Consider the following 18,616-nt stretch of genomic DNA (forward strand, 5'->3'; position numbering starts at 1 on the left):
CAGGAAATAAAAGAGAACACCATGTGCCTTTAAGGAAGAAAGGGACATGGAAATTTTACAATAAAGAGAAATAAGAGGAAATTACTACCCTTAACTTACACTACTGGTAACCTAAGCTGTGGGGGAAAATAACATGTCTTCAGGTTGTAGCCGTGCTGCAGTGTGCCTGAAACATACGAAAAGGGTCAGTAAATACTTATCCAATGAAGACTTGAAGCTATTGATACTCTGTGCGCTAACTACTGACGGTGGGAGTCTATTCCAGTGATCGACGACTCTATTATTGAAATACCTTCTGCGCGCCAATGTGTTACATCTGGTTCCCTTTAACTTCATACCGTTGCTGCGTGTTATTGTGTTGGGGTCTCTCTGAAATAGACTTTCTGGGTTAATGTTTTCGAATCTATTAAGGATTTTGAACACTTCAATTAAGTCCCCTCTTACCCTTCGCTTTTTTAGGGAAAACATATCTAAACGCTTTAAACGCTCGTCATACGTCAAGTTACGGAGCGCTGGAATTTGTTTGGTTGCTCGTCGCTGTATCTTTTCTAGCAAAACTTGATCTTTGATATAGTTCGGTGACCAGAATTGAACGGCGTATTCTAGGTGTGGTCTTACAAATGCTGAATATAATCTCTTCATAAGTTCGGGTGATTTATAATCAAAGTTTCTTGAGATTAATCCTAACATCATATTAGCTTTTTTACTCGTCACATATTGGAGAAGAAGAGAAGGAAGAGGAGGAAGAGTAGGAGGAGGAGGAGAAGGAGGAGGAGGAGGAGGAGGAGGAGGAGGAGGAGGAGTAGGAGGAGGAGGAGGAGGAGGAGGAGGAGGAGGAGGAGGAGGAGGAGGAGTAGGAGTAGGAGAAGTTGGAGGAGGAGGAGGAGGAGGAGTAAAAGGAAAAGGAAAAGGAAAAGGAAAAGGAAAAGGAGAAGGAGAAGGAGTAGGAGGAGGAGGAGAAGGAGGAGAAGGAGAAGGAAAAGAAGGAGGAAGAGGAAGAGGAAGAGGAAGAGGAAGAGGAAGAGGAAGAGGAGGAGGAGGAGGAAGAGTTCACCTACCTGTGTTAATCACTTTGAGAGAAAAATAATGATCAAAACGGAGGTAAGCTTTCTCTCTCTCTCTCTCTCTCTCTCTCTCTCTCTCCTTTGCATATTCCTTCCTTAACCTTCTCTCCCTCTCCTCACCCTTCCTTTTATTCTCCTCCTCCTCCTCCTCCTCCTCCTCCTCCTCGCCAAATCCTCCTCCTGATCTCGTTGTAGAATCGAATCTTTTCAGGGAAACAAAAGAACATCGAGCTGATTGAAGATGAGGAGGAGGAGGAGGAGGAGGAGGAGGAGGAGGAGGGAAGATAAAGAGGAGGTGTTGGTTGTGGAGAAAATTCAAATGGAGGAAAATGAGAATGAGAAACAGCAAGAGGAGGAAGAAGAAGAAGAAGAAGAAGAAGAAGAAGAAGAAGAAGAAGAAGAAGAAGAAGGGAAAAAGGGAAAAAGAGAAAAGCAAGAAAAAGTAAAAAAAACTATGACGTCAACCAATTATTATTATCATTATTATTATTGTTATTATTATTATTATTATTATTATTATTATTATTATTATTATTATTATTATTATTATTATTATTATTATTATTATTATTATTATTATTATTATTATTATTATTATTATTATTATCATCATCATTATTATGCTTACTTAATCTGCCTATCCTCCTCCTCCTCCTCCTCCTCCTCCTCCTCCTCCTCCAAGTCTTCCTCTTCCACCAGCCCCATCAACTGGTCCTTTCTTCCTCCTCTTCCATCTCCTCCTCCTCCTCCTCCTCCTCAGTTCTCAGAAAGTACCCTTGGCGAGGTTAATATTTAATGAATAATTTTTCCTCCTCCTCCTCCTCCTCCTCCTCCTCCTCCTCCTCCTCCTCCTCCTCCCTCCTCAATTTTTCCTTCCTTCCCTCACCTGGAGAGAAACGAACAGGTGATGTGACTTTTTACCTCCAGTTTCACCTTTACCACCGAGAGAGAGAGAGAGAGAGAGAGAGAGAGAGAGAGAGAGAGAGAGAGAGAGAGAGAGAGAGAGAGAGAGAGAGAGAGAGAGTTGACGTCACCGGTCGGTTCGTCTTTCACGTCTCCATAACAAGTTTTAGTTTTTTTTTTCTTTAAGGCGAAAAAGTACCTCTGAAAATAGATGAGTTACCGAGGGAAGTTAAGAGGGAAGAGAGGGACTACTACTACTACTACTACTACTACTACTACTACTACTACTACTACTACTACTACTACTACTACTACTACTACTACTACTACTACTACTAATTACGCCATTCACATAAAAAACAGATGACTTTTTGTTCGATATTATTTTGTTTCTTTTATATATAGTTCGAAACATCAGCGCTAAGGGAAATTGGAGAAATGAGGAAAGGGAGAGAGAGAGAAAGAATGTAGAATGAATAAGAAACGAGGGAAGAAAGGAAAGATAAGAAAGAGTAAGAAAGGAAATAGGTTTATCTTTTAACATTTCTTGCAGTCTGACTTTCTTTCCATCTCTCCCCCTCATTCCGTCCCTTTCCCCTCACCCATTCATTCTTCCTTCCTTTCTTTCTCTCCTATCTTCTCTGCATAGTTTAATCTCTTGGTACAAACACAGGAAGCTAAGAGTAAGGTGCTGCCCTCTTGCGCCCGTATCACAAACTCTCCCTTCTTTTACCATTCCCCCGAGATCAGTTCCAACAATAAGGTTCCCAGACTCCATCGCCTACAAGCTTTCTTTCCTAACTTATCTTGAAGTTTAATCTCTTGGCCTAAACAGGAAGGGATGAGTCAGGTGCTGCCCTTTTTCGACACTGTAACAAGCTCTCCCTTCTTCGGCCATTCCCCTGAGATCAGTTCCAACAATGCCACCCAGACGTCGTTCCATACAAGCTTTCTCTTTTATCTTGTCTGTGAAGTTTATCTCTTGGTTCAAAAACAAGAAGGGAAGAGTAAGGTGCTGCCCTCTTACGCCCATATCATAAGCTCTCCCTTCTTCGGCCATTCCCCTGAGATCAGTTCCAACAATAGGTCACCCAGACGCCGTTCCTATAATCTTTCTCTCCTGTCTTATCTGTGAAGTTTAATCTCTTGGTACAAACACAGGAGGTGAAGGATAAGCTACTGCCCTCTAGCGACACTAACAAGCTCTTCCTTCTTCGGACATTCCCCTGAGATCATTTCCAACAATAATTCACCCAGACGTCATTTCCTACAAGCTTTCTCTCCTATCTTATCTGTGAAGTTTGATCTCTTGGTACAAACACAGGAAGGAAATAGTTAGATGCCGCCCTCATTCGACACTGTAACAAGCTCTCCCTTCCTCGGCTATTCCCCTGAGATCAATTCCAACAATCAGGTACCCAGACATCATTCCTACAAGCTTTCTCTCCTATCTTATGTGTATAGTTTAGTCTCGATATAAACACAGGAAGGGAAGAGTCAGGTGCTGCCCTCTTGCGCCCATATCACACACACTTCCTTCTTCGGCCATTCCCCTGAGATCAGTTTCAACAATACCAGACCCAGACGTCATTCCCTACAAACTTTCTATAAACCACTTTTACGGGTTAATGACTGCACCTAACGTATTCAGTATCTCTCTTGGTAATGACCTAGCAAAAATAGACCCAGAAAAAGTTAAACGGAGCGTAGAAAAGGTAATGGAAAGTGAGGTATTTTTAGAAGATGAACAGTTGGTAGTGATACTTTAGCGATGAAAGTTTAGTTAGTAATGATGGTAGTAATTGTGGTTAGTTAATGAAAAAAGTTAAATTGAGCTTAGAAAAGGTTATGGAAAGTGATGTATTTTGAGAAGATGAACAGCATAGTTAGTAGTGATAGTTTAGTGGTGATAGTCTAGTTAGTAATGATGGTAGTAATTGTGGTTAGTTAATGAAAAAAGTTAAATTGAGCTTAGAAAATGTATTGGAAAGTGATTTATTGTGTGAAGATGAAGAGTATGGTTGGCAGTGGTAGTTTAGTGGTGATAGTCTAGTAAGTAATGATAGTAGTAATTGTGGTCAGTTAATGAATGCTATCACCTGTTTTGGATATTGAGGTAGATTATGAAAAAGACCAGGAATTTTGTAGATCTTTTTTTTATAGTTTCCTGGCACAGACGTGAGAAACAGAAAAATTAGAAAAATACATTGAGAAGAAAAATAGTAAGAATAAATAGAAAAGGAAGAAAAATAGCAAGAATAGAATGACACAGAGAAGAAAAATAGAAGAATAGATTGACCTAGAGAACAAAAATGGGAAGAATAAATTAGAAGAGAAGAAAAATAGGAAGAATAAATTGACATAGAGAAGAAAAATAGAAGAATAGATTGACACAGAGAAGAAAAATAGCAAGAATAGATTGACACAGAGAAGAAAAATAGCAAGAATAGATTGACATAGAGAAGAAAAATAGAAGAATAGATTGACACAGAGAAGAAAAATAGGAAGAATAGATTGACACAGAGAAGAAAAATAGGAAGAATAGATTGACACAGAGAAGAAAAATAGGAAGAATAGATTGACACAGAGAAGAAAAATAGCAAGAATAGATTGACATTGAGAAGAAAAATAGGAAGAATAGATTGACATAGAGAAGAAAAATAGGAAGAATAGATTGACACAGAGAAGAAAAATAGCAAGAATAGATTGACATAGAGAAGAAAAATAGGAAGAATAGATTGACATAGAGAAGAAAAATAGGAAGAATAGATTGACATACAGAAGAAAAAGAGCAAGAATAGATTGACACAGAGAAGAAAAATAGAAGAATAGATTGACACAGAGAAGAAAAATAGAAGAATAGATTGACATTGAGAAGAAAAATAGCAAGAATAGATTGACAGAGAAGAAAAATAGCAAGAATAGATTGACAGAGAAGAAAAATAGGAAGAATAGATTGACATAGAGAAGAAAAATAGGAAGAATAGATTGACATAGAGAAGAAAAATAGCAAGAATAGATTGACATAGAGAAGAAAAATAGCAAGAATAGATTGACATAGAGAAGAAAAATAGCAAGAATAGATTGACATAGAGAAGAAAAATAGCAAGAATAGATTGACATAGAGAAGAAAAATAGGAAGAATAGATTGACATAGAGAAGAAAAATAGGGAGAATAGACAGAGATAAAAAAAAATAGAATAGATTGACAATAAAAATATGAAGAATAGATAAAAGAGAAGAAAAATAGTTAGAGAAATACGAAAAAACTGATTATCGTAAAAAGAAAATGGTGTGTAAAATTTTAATGTTTAAGGGAGTACTTTAGTTTATTATATTTTTCCTTGTCGAGTCTCGCGGTGAAACTACCTCCGCGGGGCGTCGAGGCGTTAGCTCCACCGTGCAAAGCTTGTCTCTACTGCTTAATATTTAGACTTTTTTATATTTCTTTTTATTTTGCTTATTTTCACCGTCTAACGTTCTCTCTATCTATCTATTTACCTATCTGTATCTTTAACTATCTATCTATTTGTGTGCCGATCTATCTATCTATCTCAACAAAGGAGACGGCTCAAGGGCAACAAAAAGAGTGTTGGAAAAAAGCCCGCTACTCACCGCTCCCACGACAGACAAGAGTAAAGAGTAGCCAAAAGAGAGGTCAATTTCGGGTGGAGAGGCGTCTTGATACTCTCTTCTTGAAAGAGGTCAAGTCATAGGCAGGAGGAAAAGCAGACGAAGGAAGGTTGTTCCAGAGTTTACCAGTGTAAGGGATGAAAGAGGAAAAAATGGAGATGCTAGTTAACTCTTGCATAATGAGTTTGGACAGTATAGGGATGAGGTAGAGTAGAAAGTCGCGTGCAGCGGGGCCGCGGGAGGGGGGGAGGCATGCAGTTAACAAGTTCAGAAGAGCAGTCAGCATGAAAATATCGATAGAAGATAGAAAGGCAACATGGCGGCGGAATTTAAGAGGTAGAAGACTGTCAGTATGAGGAGGGGAGTTGATGAGACGAAGAGCCTTTGACTCTACTTTGTCCAAGAGAGCTGTGTGAGTGGAGCCCACTCACACGTGAGATGCAAACTTCATACGAGTGCGGACAAGGCCCCTGTATATGGACAGCATCTTTGCGGGGGAAAAAAAACTGGCGGAGACGATACAGAACGCTCAACGTCGATGAAGCTGATTTAGTGAGAGAGGAGATATGGAGTTTCCAGTTGAGATTTTGAGTTAAGGACAGACCGAGAATGTTTAGTGTAGGAGAAGGTGACAGCTGGGTGTTGTCGAAGAATAGGGGATAGGTGTTTGGAAGATTGTGTCGAGTTGACAGGTGGAGAAATTGAGTTTTTGAAGAATGGATAGGACAGTTCGTTTTGGAAAGAAGATCATTGATGAACAACAGAAAGAGAGTGGGAGATAGAACAGAGCCCCGAGGAACACCACTTTTGATAGGTTAAGGGGAAGAACAGTGACCGTCTACTACAGCAGTGATAGATCGGTCAGAGAGGAAATTGGAAATAAAGGTACAGAGAGAAGGATAGACACCGTAGGAGGGTGGTTTGGAAAGCAAAGCAAAGATCTATCGGTTTTCTTCTCTATTCTGTCTATTCGCTTTATCTATTTGTCTATTTATCTATCTCTGTCTATCTATCTATCTACTTAATCTTTATTCTCTCACGCTCTCATTTTCCATTCATTCTACACACACTCTCTCTCTCTCTCTCTCTCTCTCTCTCTCTCTCTCTCTCTCTCTCTCTCTCTCTCTCTCTCTCTCTCTCTCATTTCTTCTCGTCTCTGTGTACTTAATTAGATTTGAAGTAAGTTGAGATGGAGCGATGAAAGTTAGGAAGAGAAGAAGGAGGAGGAGGAGGAGAAGAAGGGAGAAGAGGAGGAGGAGGAGGAGAAGAAGGAAGAAGAGGAGGAGGAGGAGGAAGAAGAGGAGGAGGAGGAGGAGGAGGAGGAGGAGGAGGAGGAGGAAGTGACTGCTTATCGTGCCAAGTAGAATTTTTTTTTTCTATATATATATTTTTTGCTTGTAGGTGTGTGTGTGTGTGTGTGTGTGTGTGTGTGTGTGTCCGTGATATAGATGGATAGATAGATGGATAGATAGGGAAAGAGAGCAAAGAGGGAAAAGAATGTGAAAAAACTAATATTTTCCTCCCCTTTCACTTTTTTCCCCTGAGAGAGAGAGAGAGAGAGAGAGAGAGAGAGAGAGAGAGAGAGAGAGAGAGAGAGAGAGAGAGAGAGAGAGAGAGAGAGAGAATAATTAACCAAAGAAAAAGGGGGAAAGAAAGAAAAAAAGAAAGGAAGGAAGATGATGGAAAAAAAATGATTAAGAAACAAATGGAAAGGAAAGGAAAAAAATGATGAGAGAGAGAGAGAGAGAGAGAGAGAGAGAGAGAGAGAGAGAGAGAGAGAGAGAGAGAGAGAGAGAGAGAGAGAGAGAGAGAGAGAGAGAGAGAGAGAGAGAGAGAGAGAGAGAGAGAGAGAGAGAGAGAGAGAGAGAGAGAGAAAGGAAGTAGGCGGGGCAATGAGTGATGAAGATAATTTTGATAACATAATTCTCCTTAACTGTCAGGCGTGCGTCAACAGGTGGGCGGCGTGAATACCTGGCCACAAAAATGAGGTGAGTGAGCGAGAAAGATTGAGTGAGAGTGATACGCCTTGCTCCTGTGCGCACCTCCGTCTCCTACCTGAAGTAGACGAGAGGAGGAGAGATGCGCCCTGCTCCTGTGCGCACCTCCGTCTCCTACCTGTCTATCTGTGCAGAGGAAAAGGAAAAGGAAGAGGAAGTAGACGAGAGGAGGAGGAAGAAGAAGGAGGAAGAGGAAGGGGATGGAGGAGGAGGGAGGAGGAGGAGAAGTGAGAGAGATGCGCCTTGCTCCTGTGCGCACTCCGTCTCCCACCTGTGTATCTATGCAGAGGAATAGGAAAAGGAGGAGGAAATAGAGGAGAGGTGGAGGAAGAGGAAGGAGGAAGAGGAAGGGGATGGAGAAGGAGGGAGGAGGAGGAATGAGTGATGCGCCTTGCTCCTGTGCGCACTCCGTCTCCCACCTGTGTATCTATGCAGAGGAAAAGGAAAAGGAGGAGGAAATAGAGGAGAGGTGGAGGAAAAGGAAGGAGGAAGACGAAGAGGATAGGAGGAGGAATGAGGAGAAGTGAGAGAGATGCGCCTTGCTCCTGTGCGCACTCCGTCTCCCACCTGTGTATCTATGCAGAGGAAAAGGAAAAGGAGGAGGAAATAGAGGAGAGGTGGAGGAAAAGGAAGGAGGAAGAGGAAGAGGATAGGAGGAGGAGGGAGGAGGAGGAGAAGTGAGAGAGATGCGCCTTGCCCCTGTGCGCACCTCCGTCTCTTTACTCCGTTTTCTCATTTTCATCCATATCTTTTTCTCTGTAATCATTCCACTGCAGAACGAAGGCCTTTCCCAACGTACTCTGATACATGAACATAGAGAGAGAGATTGAGAACTTTATTTTTTTGTCTTCTTTGCTGTTTTGCCGTTTTGTTATTTTTTTTGCTATTTTTTGTTTTTCTTTTGTTATTTTTTGTTATTCTTTTATTTTTTGTTATTTTTGTTATTCTTTTGTCAGTTTTGTTATTCTTTTATTTTATTTTTTATTTTTTTTGTTATTTATCTTTTTGTAATTATTTTGTTATATTTTGTTATTCCTTTGTTATTCAATTGTTGTTTTTTGTTATTTTTTTATTCTGTTATTTTTTGTATTTTCTTGTTATTCTTTTGTTATTTTTTGTTATTTTTTGTTATTTTTTTGTTATTTTTTTGTTATTATCTGTCATTTTCTTTGCCTCATTTACTATTTTTCTTTGTACATTTATCTCTTCCTTTGTTTATCTTACTAACTTTCTCTTTATTTATCCTTTTCGCTGTGTATGAACCTAACTGTCTATCTATGTATCTATCTATGTCAGTCTTCCCCTTACTCTTTATCTATTTATCTATCTATTCACCTATCTATCTATCAATGTTGCCTTTTCTTCATATATTTATCTATTTTACTTTCAAACTGTTTATCTATTAATCCTTCTTTTTCTTTTTTACATTTGTCTATATAAATCTATCTAACAAGTAATCTATCTATCGAATCAGTCAACAAGTTTATATATATCTATTAGAACGACCTTTTTTTTATTTTTTGTCTATTTCTAATGTCTATCTATCTATCATATACCCTGAGCAACCCAATACACTTCTAACTACATATCTATCTGTATCTATCTATCTATTTATCTATCTATCTGTCTGTCTGTCTGTCTGTCTGTCTGTCTGTCTGTCTGTCTGTCTATCTATCTATCTATCTATCTATCAATCTATCTATCTATCTGTCTTAAGCCTCCTGTGGTTCTATTAACTGTTCGTCGCCCAATTCAACGTTCTTTATTTTCTCTCTCTCTCTCTCTCTCTCTCTCTCTCTCACACACACTTCGAACACTTGCTTGAAAATATCCTTCAGTTTTGCTTTCAAGTTTGGGGGCGACGAAAACGAGTTATCTTGAAGACTTAGAGAGAGAGAGAGAGAGAGAGAGAGAGAGAGAGAGAGAGAGAGAGAGAGAGAGAGAGAGAGAGAGAGAGAGAGAGAGAGAGAGAGAGAGTGAGGTGAATATGAAGAGGGAAAGCGTGGGAAGGGAAGAAGAAAGAGGTGATAGAAAAGAAGGAAGAGGAGGAGGAAGAGGAGGAGGAGGAGGAGGAGGAGGAGGAAGAGGAGGAGAAAACTGATGGAATGGTGAAACTAAGGAAGGAGGAATATATGGAGGAGGAGGAGGAAGAAGAAGAAGAAGAGGAGGAGGAGGAAGAGGAGGAGGAGGAGATGATGAAGATGAAAAGGAATGATAGCAAGAAGAAGAAAAAAAGAAGAGGACGAGGAGGAAGATGAGATGAACGAGGAAGAGGAAGAGGAGGAGGAGGAGGAGGAGGAGGAGGAGGAGGGTGTGTAAGAGGAAGAAGAAGTGGTGATAAAGAAGAGAATGAAGGAGATAGAAGAGAAGGAGGAGGAGCAGGAAGAGGAGGAGGAGGAGGAGGAGGAGGAGGAGGAGGAGGAGAAAGGGGGGGAAGAAGAGCATTGCCTTTCCCCAACACAATTTCTCCTCCTCCTCCTCCTCCTCCTCCTCCTCCTCCTCCTCCTCTCCTCATCACCACTCTCTTACACCAATTAAAACTTTTGCTTCCCTCGGTCAGTCATCACCACCACCACCACCACCACCTTCATTATCACCGTCATCATTCTCTCATCATTATCATTATTTTTATTATTATTATTATTATTATTATTATTATTATTATTATTATTATTATTATTATTATTATTATTGTTATCACTTTTTCTGCTTTAATTGTCACCCTTTTTGTTATTATTTCTTGTTCTTCTCGTTCTTGTTTTTTGGGTTGTTGTTTTTTATCAAGTCACCAGTGAATAAACAACGTCTTTATACACCTTTTGAAAATTTGATCGCATTACATAATACTCTCTCTCTCTCTCTCTCTCTCTCTCTCTCTCTCTCTCTCTCTCTCTATCTATCTATCTATCTTTCAGCATCTAAAGATAATCACAAACAAACTAACTCACACACCCACGCATTGACCACGCCCCCCTCTTCTCCTCCTGCTCCTCCTCCTCCTCCTCTTCCTCTTCCTCCTTCTCCTCTTCTTCTTCTTCTTCTTCCTATTGTCATTCAGTTTCATATTAATATTCATAACTTTGAAACACATCTCTTAAGACACCCGAGAGAGAGAGAGAGAGAGAGAGAGAGAGAGAGAGAGAGAGAGAGAGAGAGAGAGAGAGAGAGAGAGAGAGAGAGAGAGAGAGAGAGAGAGAGAGAGAGAGAGAGAGAGAGAGAGAGAGAGAGAGAGAGAGAGAGAGAGATTGTCATAAATAAAGACTTGTACAGTTTTGCTCCTGAGTGATATGATTGCTTAAATTTTTTTTTTTTTGGTTATTTTTGACCGGCGATGTTGCTGTTGTTTTCTTTTTCTTTTCACGTCCTCTGATTGTTGTTGTTTTGATATCTTTTTGTGGAGAGAGAGAGTGTGTGTGTGTGTGTGTGTGCGTGGGGCTTCGCGGGGCCGTGTCTTTGCTGTCTTTGGCTTCAGGGGCGGCGGGCGGGTGTCCTTGAGGCGGGTGTGTGGGCGGGGCCGCAGCGAGGTGAATGGGAAGGAGTGGCCGGCCCGGGCCTGGCGGGGAAGGGGTGGAAGAGGACCAATGAAGGGAGGGGGGCGGGGGGGAAAGAAGCATTCACGTGTGATGTGCGAGGCGGGGCGGGGCGGGGCGGGGTGTGGGTGTGGTGTGACGTGGGTATGGTGTGGCGTGGGTGTGGCGTGGGTGTGGTAGTGGATGTCGCCGTCGCCAAAGAGTGATCCTTGGTCCGGGGGGAGTGGTGCCCCCTGGGCCACATACACACACATCAGAGGGGGGCGGGGGGTGGAGGTCCTGGTGGCCCGCGAGGCGCCATTCAGGAGGTGGTGAGCGGCACGCGGGGCGGCGGCGGCGGGGGCGGGGGCGGGGGCGGGGCGGAGGGCCGTGCGTGGGTGGCGGCGGCCCACTGAATGAATGGAGGGGGCGAGGCTGGCGCCAACGTGGGCCAGGGGGCGCGGCCCCCCGGGGTGCCTGCCGTGGGTGTGGTGGTGGTGGTGGCGGCGGTGGTCGTGGCCGCTGGCCGGGTGTCGTGGCCGCCGTGTTGGGCCCCGAGTGTGTGGACCAGGCTGCCGGGTGCTTGGCGGCGGCGGCGGCGGCGGCGGCGGCGGCGCACGGCGCGTGCGGGCGTGGAGCAGTAAGCTGCGCGCCGAGCGGCCTCGGCGGGTCGGGAGCCAGTGCAGCGGCCGGGGACAGTGCAGTGTTGGCCGCCAGCTCGCCCGGCGCGTACCATGCAGAGCAGTGGCCTGGTCCTCTGGCTCTTGGCTGTGGCGTGCGCGTGTGATCCGTGCCTCGCGTCCCCCAGTGGCCACCAGCGCTCCCGCCAGACCCTGCTCACCCTGGTGCGGCGGGCCAGGGCCCTCACCTCCCACCCGCCCGCCCCGCACTCGCCGCAGATACCCGCGCTGCCCGCCGAGGCTCTGCTAGAGTTCTCCCGCCCCTTCCGCCTGCAGCATGTGGCCCCCGACGTGCAGGGCGGCTTGCCCTTCCGCGGCCAGCAGGGGCAGCAGCCCGCCGAGCAGCAGCAGCAGCCGGCGCTGCCCGAAGACGCCGTGGAGGAGATGGAGGAGGGGCGGCGAGCGTGGTCCAAGAGGGGGCCGCCCAGTGACGCCCCAGTGAGCGGCGGGGCGGGCGAGGGTCAGGAGGAGGCCGTGGCCGCCGGCCTCCAGCAGGTGGGAGCCTCCATAGCCTCCAGCTACCTGCGGCACGCCCGCTCCGGCCCGCGGCCCTACGACGTCCCCCGCATCGGTGAGTCCAACTCTTTGCTTCCTTGCTCCCCCTTCCGCCCCCGTCCCCCGGCCAGGACCACCGCCGGCCCCGCGCCCGCCCGGGGCAGGAGTGGACTGTGCATGTGTGGCTGACGTCACGGCCTCCGCCAGCACCGGGGCGCCGTGCCTGCGGCCGCGGAGCGCTCGTGGCTTGGCTGTGGATGTGGATGTGGCTGTGTGGAGACCCTGGATGTGGCTGTGTGGAGGCTGTGGATGTGGCTGTGTGGAGGCTGTGGATGGGGCTGTGTGGAGGCTGTGGATGTGGCTGTGTGGAGGCTGTGGATGTGGCTGTGTGGAGACCCTGGATGTGGGTGTCTGGAGGATGTGGATGGGGTTATGTGGAGGCTGTGGATGAGGCTGTGTGGAGGCTGTGGATGTGGCTGTGGAGAGGCTGAGGATGTGTCTGTGTCTGGGAAGAGTGTCTGTGTGAGTGTCTGTGGTGCGTCACCCGCCAGGCACCCAGAACACCAACACCTGAAGACACACACGGCGACACACACACACACACACACACACACACACACACACACACACACACACACACCACGCACCCAACACACCCTCCCCGCAAACCCCACCCCACGCCAGAACACGAACAACCCCTCCCCTCCTCCCTGGCCCCCCTCCCCCCCGCCCCCCCTGGTTGTTGATCATTACGCAAGAAGTGGGATCGTGTGACGGGCCCATTCCATCCCTTCGCTGACGTCATTCCCTTCCCCTCACCCGCCCCTTCTCTTCCTTCCCCTTCCCCTTCCCCTTCCCTCCCCTTCCCTGCCGTCCTATCCTTGTGCTAACCTTCTCTTCCCCTCCTCCTCCTCCTCCTCCTTCTCCCTTCTCTCCTCTCCCCTCCTCCCCTTTCACCTTTCCTCCCCCTCCTCCACTTCACCTCTCACCCTTTTCCTCCCCTCCCCTCCTCCATTTTCTTCCTTCTATTTCAATCATCTCCCCTTCTCTCCTCTCTCTTCTCTTCTATATTCTCTTTTTCTTCCTCCTCTTCTTTCTCTTCCCCTTCTTTACCTCGTCATTTCTTCTTCTCCTTCCTTTCCTTCTCCCCTTTCTCTTCTCTTACTTTCCTTTCTATTTCCATTTTTCTTCCCCTCATTTCCTTCATCTTCTTCCCTTCTACTCCCTTCTCATCCTTCCATTCTCTTCCTTCCTCTCCTTGCCTCTCGTTTTCACTCTCTCCCTCTTCCCTCCTTCATCATCTTTCCTCCCCTTTCTCATCTTTCCATTATCTTATTTCTTCTCCCTTCCACTCCATCAATTCTTTCATCTCTATCCTTCTTCTTTTTACTCTCTCCCTCTTTCTCCCTCTCTGTCTCTTCATCATCTCTTCCTCCCTTTCTTTCCCCTTCTCTTCTCCCCTCCTCTTTTTCTCTCTTCTGCACAATCTCCTCTCAGTTCTTTCCTCCCTACCCTTCTTTTTACTTTTTATCCTCCCTCTCTGTCTGTCCTTCATCATCTCCTTCCTTTCTCATTTCCTCCCCTTCTCTTCCTCCTCTTGGCTAACTCACCACCACCACCTCCCTCGTTCTCTCTCTCTCTCTCTCTCTTGCTCCCTACCACCATAGTAAGTGAAACCTGGCAACAGAACTCCTAAGACTTTTCCGATTCCGGCATCTCCCCACCTCTAACACCAGTCCCACAATGCACTTATCCGTCAACACACAGCACGTCACTTCCCTCGCGGCCCCTCGAGTGCTCTGTAGCAGGGCTGAGGGCCACTCCATCGGGGAACTCGCCGTGAGGGAAGCCCCGGCGCCTGTAACATAGCTTTCTCCGCCCTCCTACGACTGGCACGGCTAAATTTGGATGGCGATTCGCGGGCAAAGAGCCAAAAGCCACCTGAAGGAGAGGAGGAAGAGGAGGAGGAGGAGGAGGAGGAGGAGGAGGCTGTGTGTTATCTTTTCTCTCCCATAGAACCGAATGAGAGAAGGAAAGGAAAGGGAGGAAAGGGAACGTGTTGTTATAAGAGAGAGAGAGAGAGAGAGAGAGAGAGAGAGAGAGAGAGAGAGAGAGAGAGAGAGAGAGAGAGAGAGAGATTGAGATTACGTAAAAGCGGAAAATGACATCAAAGGAAATTGGAAAATAGAAAAATATGTTACCTTATTTTTTCTTCCTTTTCTTCCTCTCCTTTCCTTTTCTTCCTCCTCCTCCTCCTCCCCATTTCTTCTCCTCCTCATAATCATCTTCATTCTCTTCACTTTTCACCCATCTCTTCCCCTTCCTCCTCCTCCTCTTCCTCATCTTCCTCTTCCTCCTCCTATCCCCTTTCTCTTCCTCCTTCCTCTTCTCCTCCTTTCTACATCCTTTCCTATCCCATCCCTTTCACATCCTCTCTCTTCTCTCCTCCTCCTCCTCTTCCTCCTCCTTCTCCTTTTCCTCTTCCTCCTCCTCTTCCTCCTCCTCATCCTCCTTCTCTTCCTTTCCCGAACTTTCCTTCCTATTTCCGTCGATTATAAAAAAAATATTGGGTGAGTTGCTTTAAGAAATGTTTTTTTTACACTTTTTTTTTGCACCTGAAAATCTTTACCTCCCAATTAAGGTGAGTCTTGGATCTTCTCTATTTTCTTCTCTTTCATCTCTCGCGGGAGGAGGAAGAGGAGGAAGAGGAGGAGGAGGAGGAGAAGAAGGATAAATTGTCTCATTCTGTGTCTCTCTCTAGATGGAAGAATTTGAAAGGAAGAATCTAACTGGGAGGAGGAGGAGGAGGAGGAGGAGGAGGAGGAGGAGGAGGAGGAGTAATGGTGGGTAAACCGTCTGTCTGTCTGCGTGTGTCTGTCTGTCTGTTTGTTTATGTAAAGAAAAGGAGGAAGGAAAGGGAAGAGAAAGGAAAGAAGGGAAGGAGAGTGCAGAGAAGGGGAGGGAAGGAAAGGAAAGGAAGAAGTTGTGAAGGAAAGGGAAAGTCAAGCAAGGGAAGATAAGGGAAGGAAAGGGAAAAGAAGGAAAGGAAAGGAAAGAAGAGGAGTAGAGAGGGAAAGGAAAGAACAAGGAGAGAAGGAAAGGAAAGGAATAAAGTGAAAGGAAGGAAGAGAAGAATAGGTAAGAGAAGGAGAAGTTAGACACGGGGAAGAAAAACGTAGCGAAGGAAATAAAAGAGAAAGACTAATGTGAAGGGAAGGAAGGGAAAGAAAGAAGAGAAGAGAAGGAAAGAGAAAGGAAGGGTAGAGAAGGGAGGAGAAGAAAAGGAAGAAGAGAGAAGAACTAAAGTGGAGTAGTTCTTTCAATCTGTGCGTGTGTGTGTGTGTGTGTGTGTGTGTGTGTGTGTGTGTGTGTGTGTTTCTGTGTTTGTGTTTTTCATCTGTGTCGCATTGATGTCACTGAGAGAGAGAGAGAGAGAGAGAGAGAGATATTAAGTGTAAGGGATTAGGATTAATAGTATAGGAACAAACATTACTACTTTACTACTACTACTACTACTACTACTACTACTCATACTTATACTTATACATCTACTACTACTACTACTACTACTACTACTACTACTACTACTACTTATACATCTACTACTACTACTACTACTACTACTACTACTACTACTACTACTACTACTACTACTACTACTACTACTACTACTACTACTACTACTACTACTCATACTTATATTTATACATCTACTACTACTACTACTACTACTACTTACAATTGTTATTTAGAAAACAAGGGTAAAGAAAAACAATTACACACACACACACACACACACACACACACACACACACACACACACACACACACACACACACACACACACACACACACACACACACACACACACACACAGAAAGAGATAGGATGAGGAGGAGGAGAAGGATGGGGGAGGAGGAGGAGGAAGAGGAGGAGGAGGAGGAGGAGGAGGTGCTCTACAAAATTAGGTACACAAAGAGTCGGTCTGTCTTCTTAAATGGGGCAAAGTTTGTGTGTGAGAGAGAGAGAGAGAGAGAGAGAGAGAGAAAGTAGGGGTTATTCTCCATTTCTCTCCTCTCTACCTTTCTCTTCTCTCCTTCATTTCTTTCTCTCTCTATCTCCTATTTTCTTCCTCCCCTCTTTCTCTCCTCTTCTTATATTTATCTCCCTCCTTTTATCCCCTGTTTTCTCTCCCCGTTTATTCCTTTTCCTCCATTTCCTTTCTTTCGTCTCAATCATCTTCCATTACTCTCCTTTCTCTTCTTTTCATTTCCCTTTCTTCGTCATTTCTTTTTCTTCCTTTCCTCTCCTTCCTTTCTTTGTTTTTTTATTCTCCCTCTTTATCTCCCTCCTCCCTTCTTCCCTCTTCCTCTCACGTCTTTCTTCTCTTTCTCTCTTCCACTTTCTTTCTCTCTTTTCCTCTTCTCTTTTTTTCTCATTTATCTTTTCTCATTTATTTTTTTCCTTCCCTTCTTTTCCTCCTCTCCCGTTTTCTCCTCGTATTTTTCCCATTCCCTTCCTTTCCCTCTTCACTCCTTCTTTTTCCTTTATCCTTCCTTTTTCCTTCCCTTCTCTCTCCTCATTCTTATTCTCCTTCCTTCCCATCATTTTCTTCCCCCTCTTCATTTCTTTCTCTCCTTTCCTCCTCCTCCTCCTCTCTCTCTTCTCTTCCTCCTCTTTCCTCCTTTTCCTCCGTTTCCTTTCCCTTCCCTCCTCCTCTTTTCCTCCATATTCTCCTCCTTCCCTTCACTTTTTCCTCCATCTCCCTCTTCTCTCCTCCTCTTTCCCTCCTTTCCTCTCCTCTCTTAATTTTCCTCCCTTCTCCCATAAAGAGGAAAAGGAGGACAATTTTAGGGACACCGACCTTGTCCTCACGAGCAATATTGGAGGAGGAGGAGGAGGAGGAGGAGGAGGAGGAGGAGGAGGAAGAAGGGAGTGGTCAGGTTAATTTAGGAACTGGTAAAGGTGAGATGGGGAAGAGGAGGAGGAGGAGGAGGAGGAGGAGGAGGAGGAGGGCGACGAAGGTTATTGGTGAAAAGTTGTCTGATTTTTTTTGTTGTTGTTTTCTTCGTCGTGTGTGTGTGTGTGTGTGTGTGTGTGTGTGTGTGTGTGTGTGTGTGTGTGTGTGTGTGCTGAAATTAGTGGTTTTTGTCTTCTTGTTTGTCTTGTTTTTTCTTCTTCTTTTCTTCGTTTTGTCAAGAGAAGAAAATAATGTCATCCTATTGTTATTATTATTATTATCATTATTATTTTTATTATTATTATTATTATTATTATTATTATTATTATTATTATTATTATTATTATTATTATTATTATTATTATTATTATTATCTTTGTTATAATCATTTTCTTCTTCTCTTTTCTTTCTTTATCTTTCATCTTATACTTTTTCTTAACTTTTGTCTCGTATTCCAACATTTATTTCCTCCGCCTCTCTATTTTCTTCTTTATCATCCTCTTCCTCCTCCTCTTCTTTCTATTCTAACTCCTCCTATTCCTCCTCTTCTTTTTCTATTCCTCCTCCTCTTCCTCCTCTTCCTCTTCTTACTTTTGTTTCTCCTCTTCCTCCTCTTTCTCTCTTACTGTTCTTTTTCCTTTTCTTCCTCTTCCTCTTTCTCCTTTCTCTCCTCTTCCTCCTCTTCCTCTTCTCAATGTCGTTCCTCCTATTCCTCCTCTTCCATTACTGATAAACACACACACACACACACACACACACACACACACACACACCTTACAAATCACTTTCGCTCTTAATTTTCCCACCTGTTCAAGCGTCCAGGTGGGCAGAGGTTAATTGCTCCCATCCCACCTGTCCCCTTTACCTGTTCGCCCGTCACCTTTCCCTTAATCAATCAGCGGCGAGTTTTATCAATGTGGGGGGCGCGTTACTGCACCCATAAGGACCTGAGCACCTCATTAACCTGTCCCCTTACCTCACCTTACCTCACCTTACCTTACCTTACCTTACTTTGCCTTACCTTAAATTATCTTGCAGTTTTATTATTTTATTTTTTCCTTTTTCTTCTTCGTCTTCTGCTTCTTCTACTTCTTCTTCTTCTTTTTCTTCTTCTTCGTCTTCGTCTTCTTCTGCTTCTTCTTCTTCTTCTTCTTCTTCTTCGTCGTCTTGTTCTTCCTTCTTCTTCTTCTTCTTCTTTGTTTTCATTTTTTTCTCATTCTTTCTTCTTATTTTCTTTCTCATCATCTTCTTCCTCTTCTTTCTCTTCTTTCTTCTTTCTCTTCTTTCTTCTTCTTTCTCTTCTTTATTTCCTCACAGTTCTTTCGCCTCCTCCTTCTCTTTCTCCTCCTCCTCTTCATCCTCCTTCTATTCGTAC

The 18,616-nt window shown here is 44.3% G+C and overlaps 1 protein-coding gene across 1 annotated transcript in view; it reads left to right on the forward strand.

Moving 5' to 3' along the window:
• Positions 1 to 11,605: 11,605 nt before the first annotated feature.
• The window catches only part of LOC126982358 (uncharacterized), a 69,535-nt gene continuing 62,524 nt past the window's right edge, over positions 11,606 to 18,616 (forward strand). The window contains exon 1 of the mRNA XM_050834371.1: positions 11,606 to 12,357. Within this exon, the coding sequence (XP_050690328.1) occupies positions 11,841 to 12,357 (517 nt within the window). The 5' untranslated portion in view covers positions 11,606 to 11,840. The remainder of the gene's footprint in view (positions 12,358 to 18,616) is intronic.

The sequence above is a fragment of the Eriocheir sinensis genome, chromosome 50 (assembly GCF_024679095.1).
Source record: "Eriocheir sinensis breed Jianghai 21 chromosome 50, ASM2467909v1, whole genome shotgun sequence".
NCBI classification, from domain to species: domain Eukaryota; kingdom Metazoa; phylum Arthropoda; class Malacostraca; order Decapoda; family Varunidae; genus Eriocheir; species Eriocheir sinensis.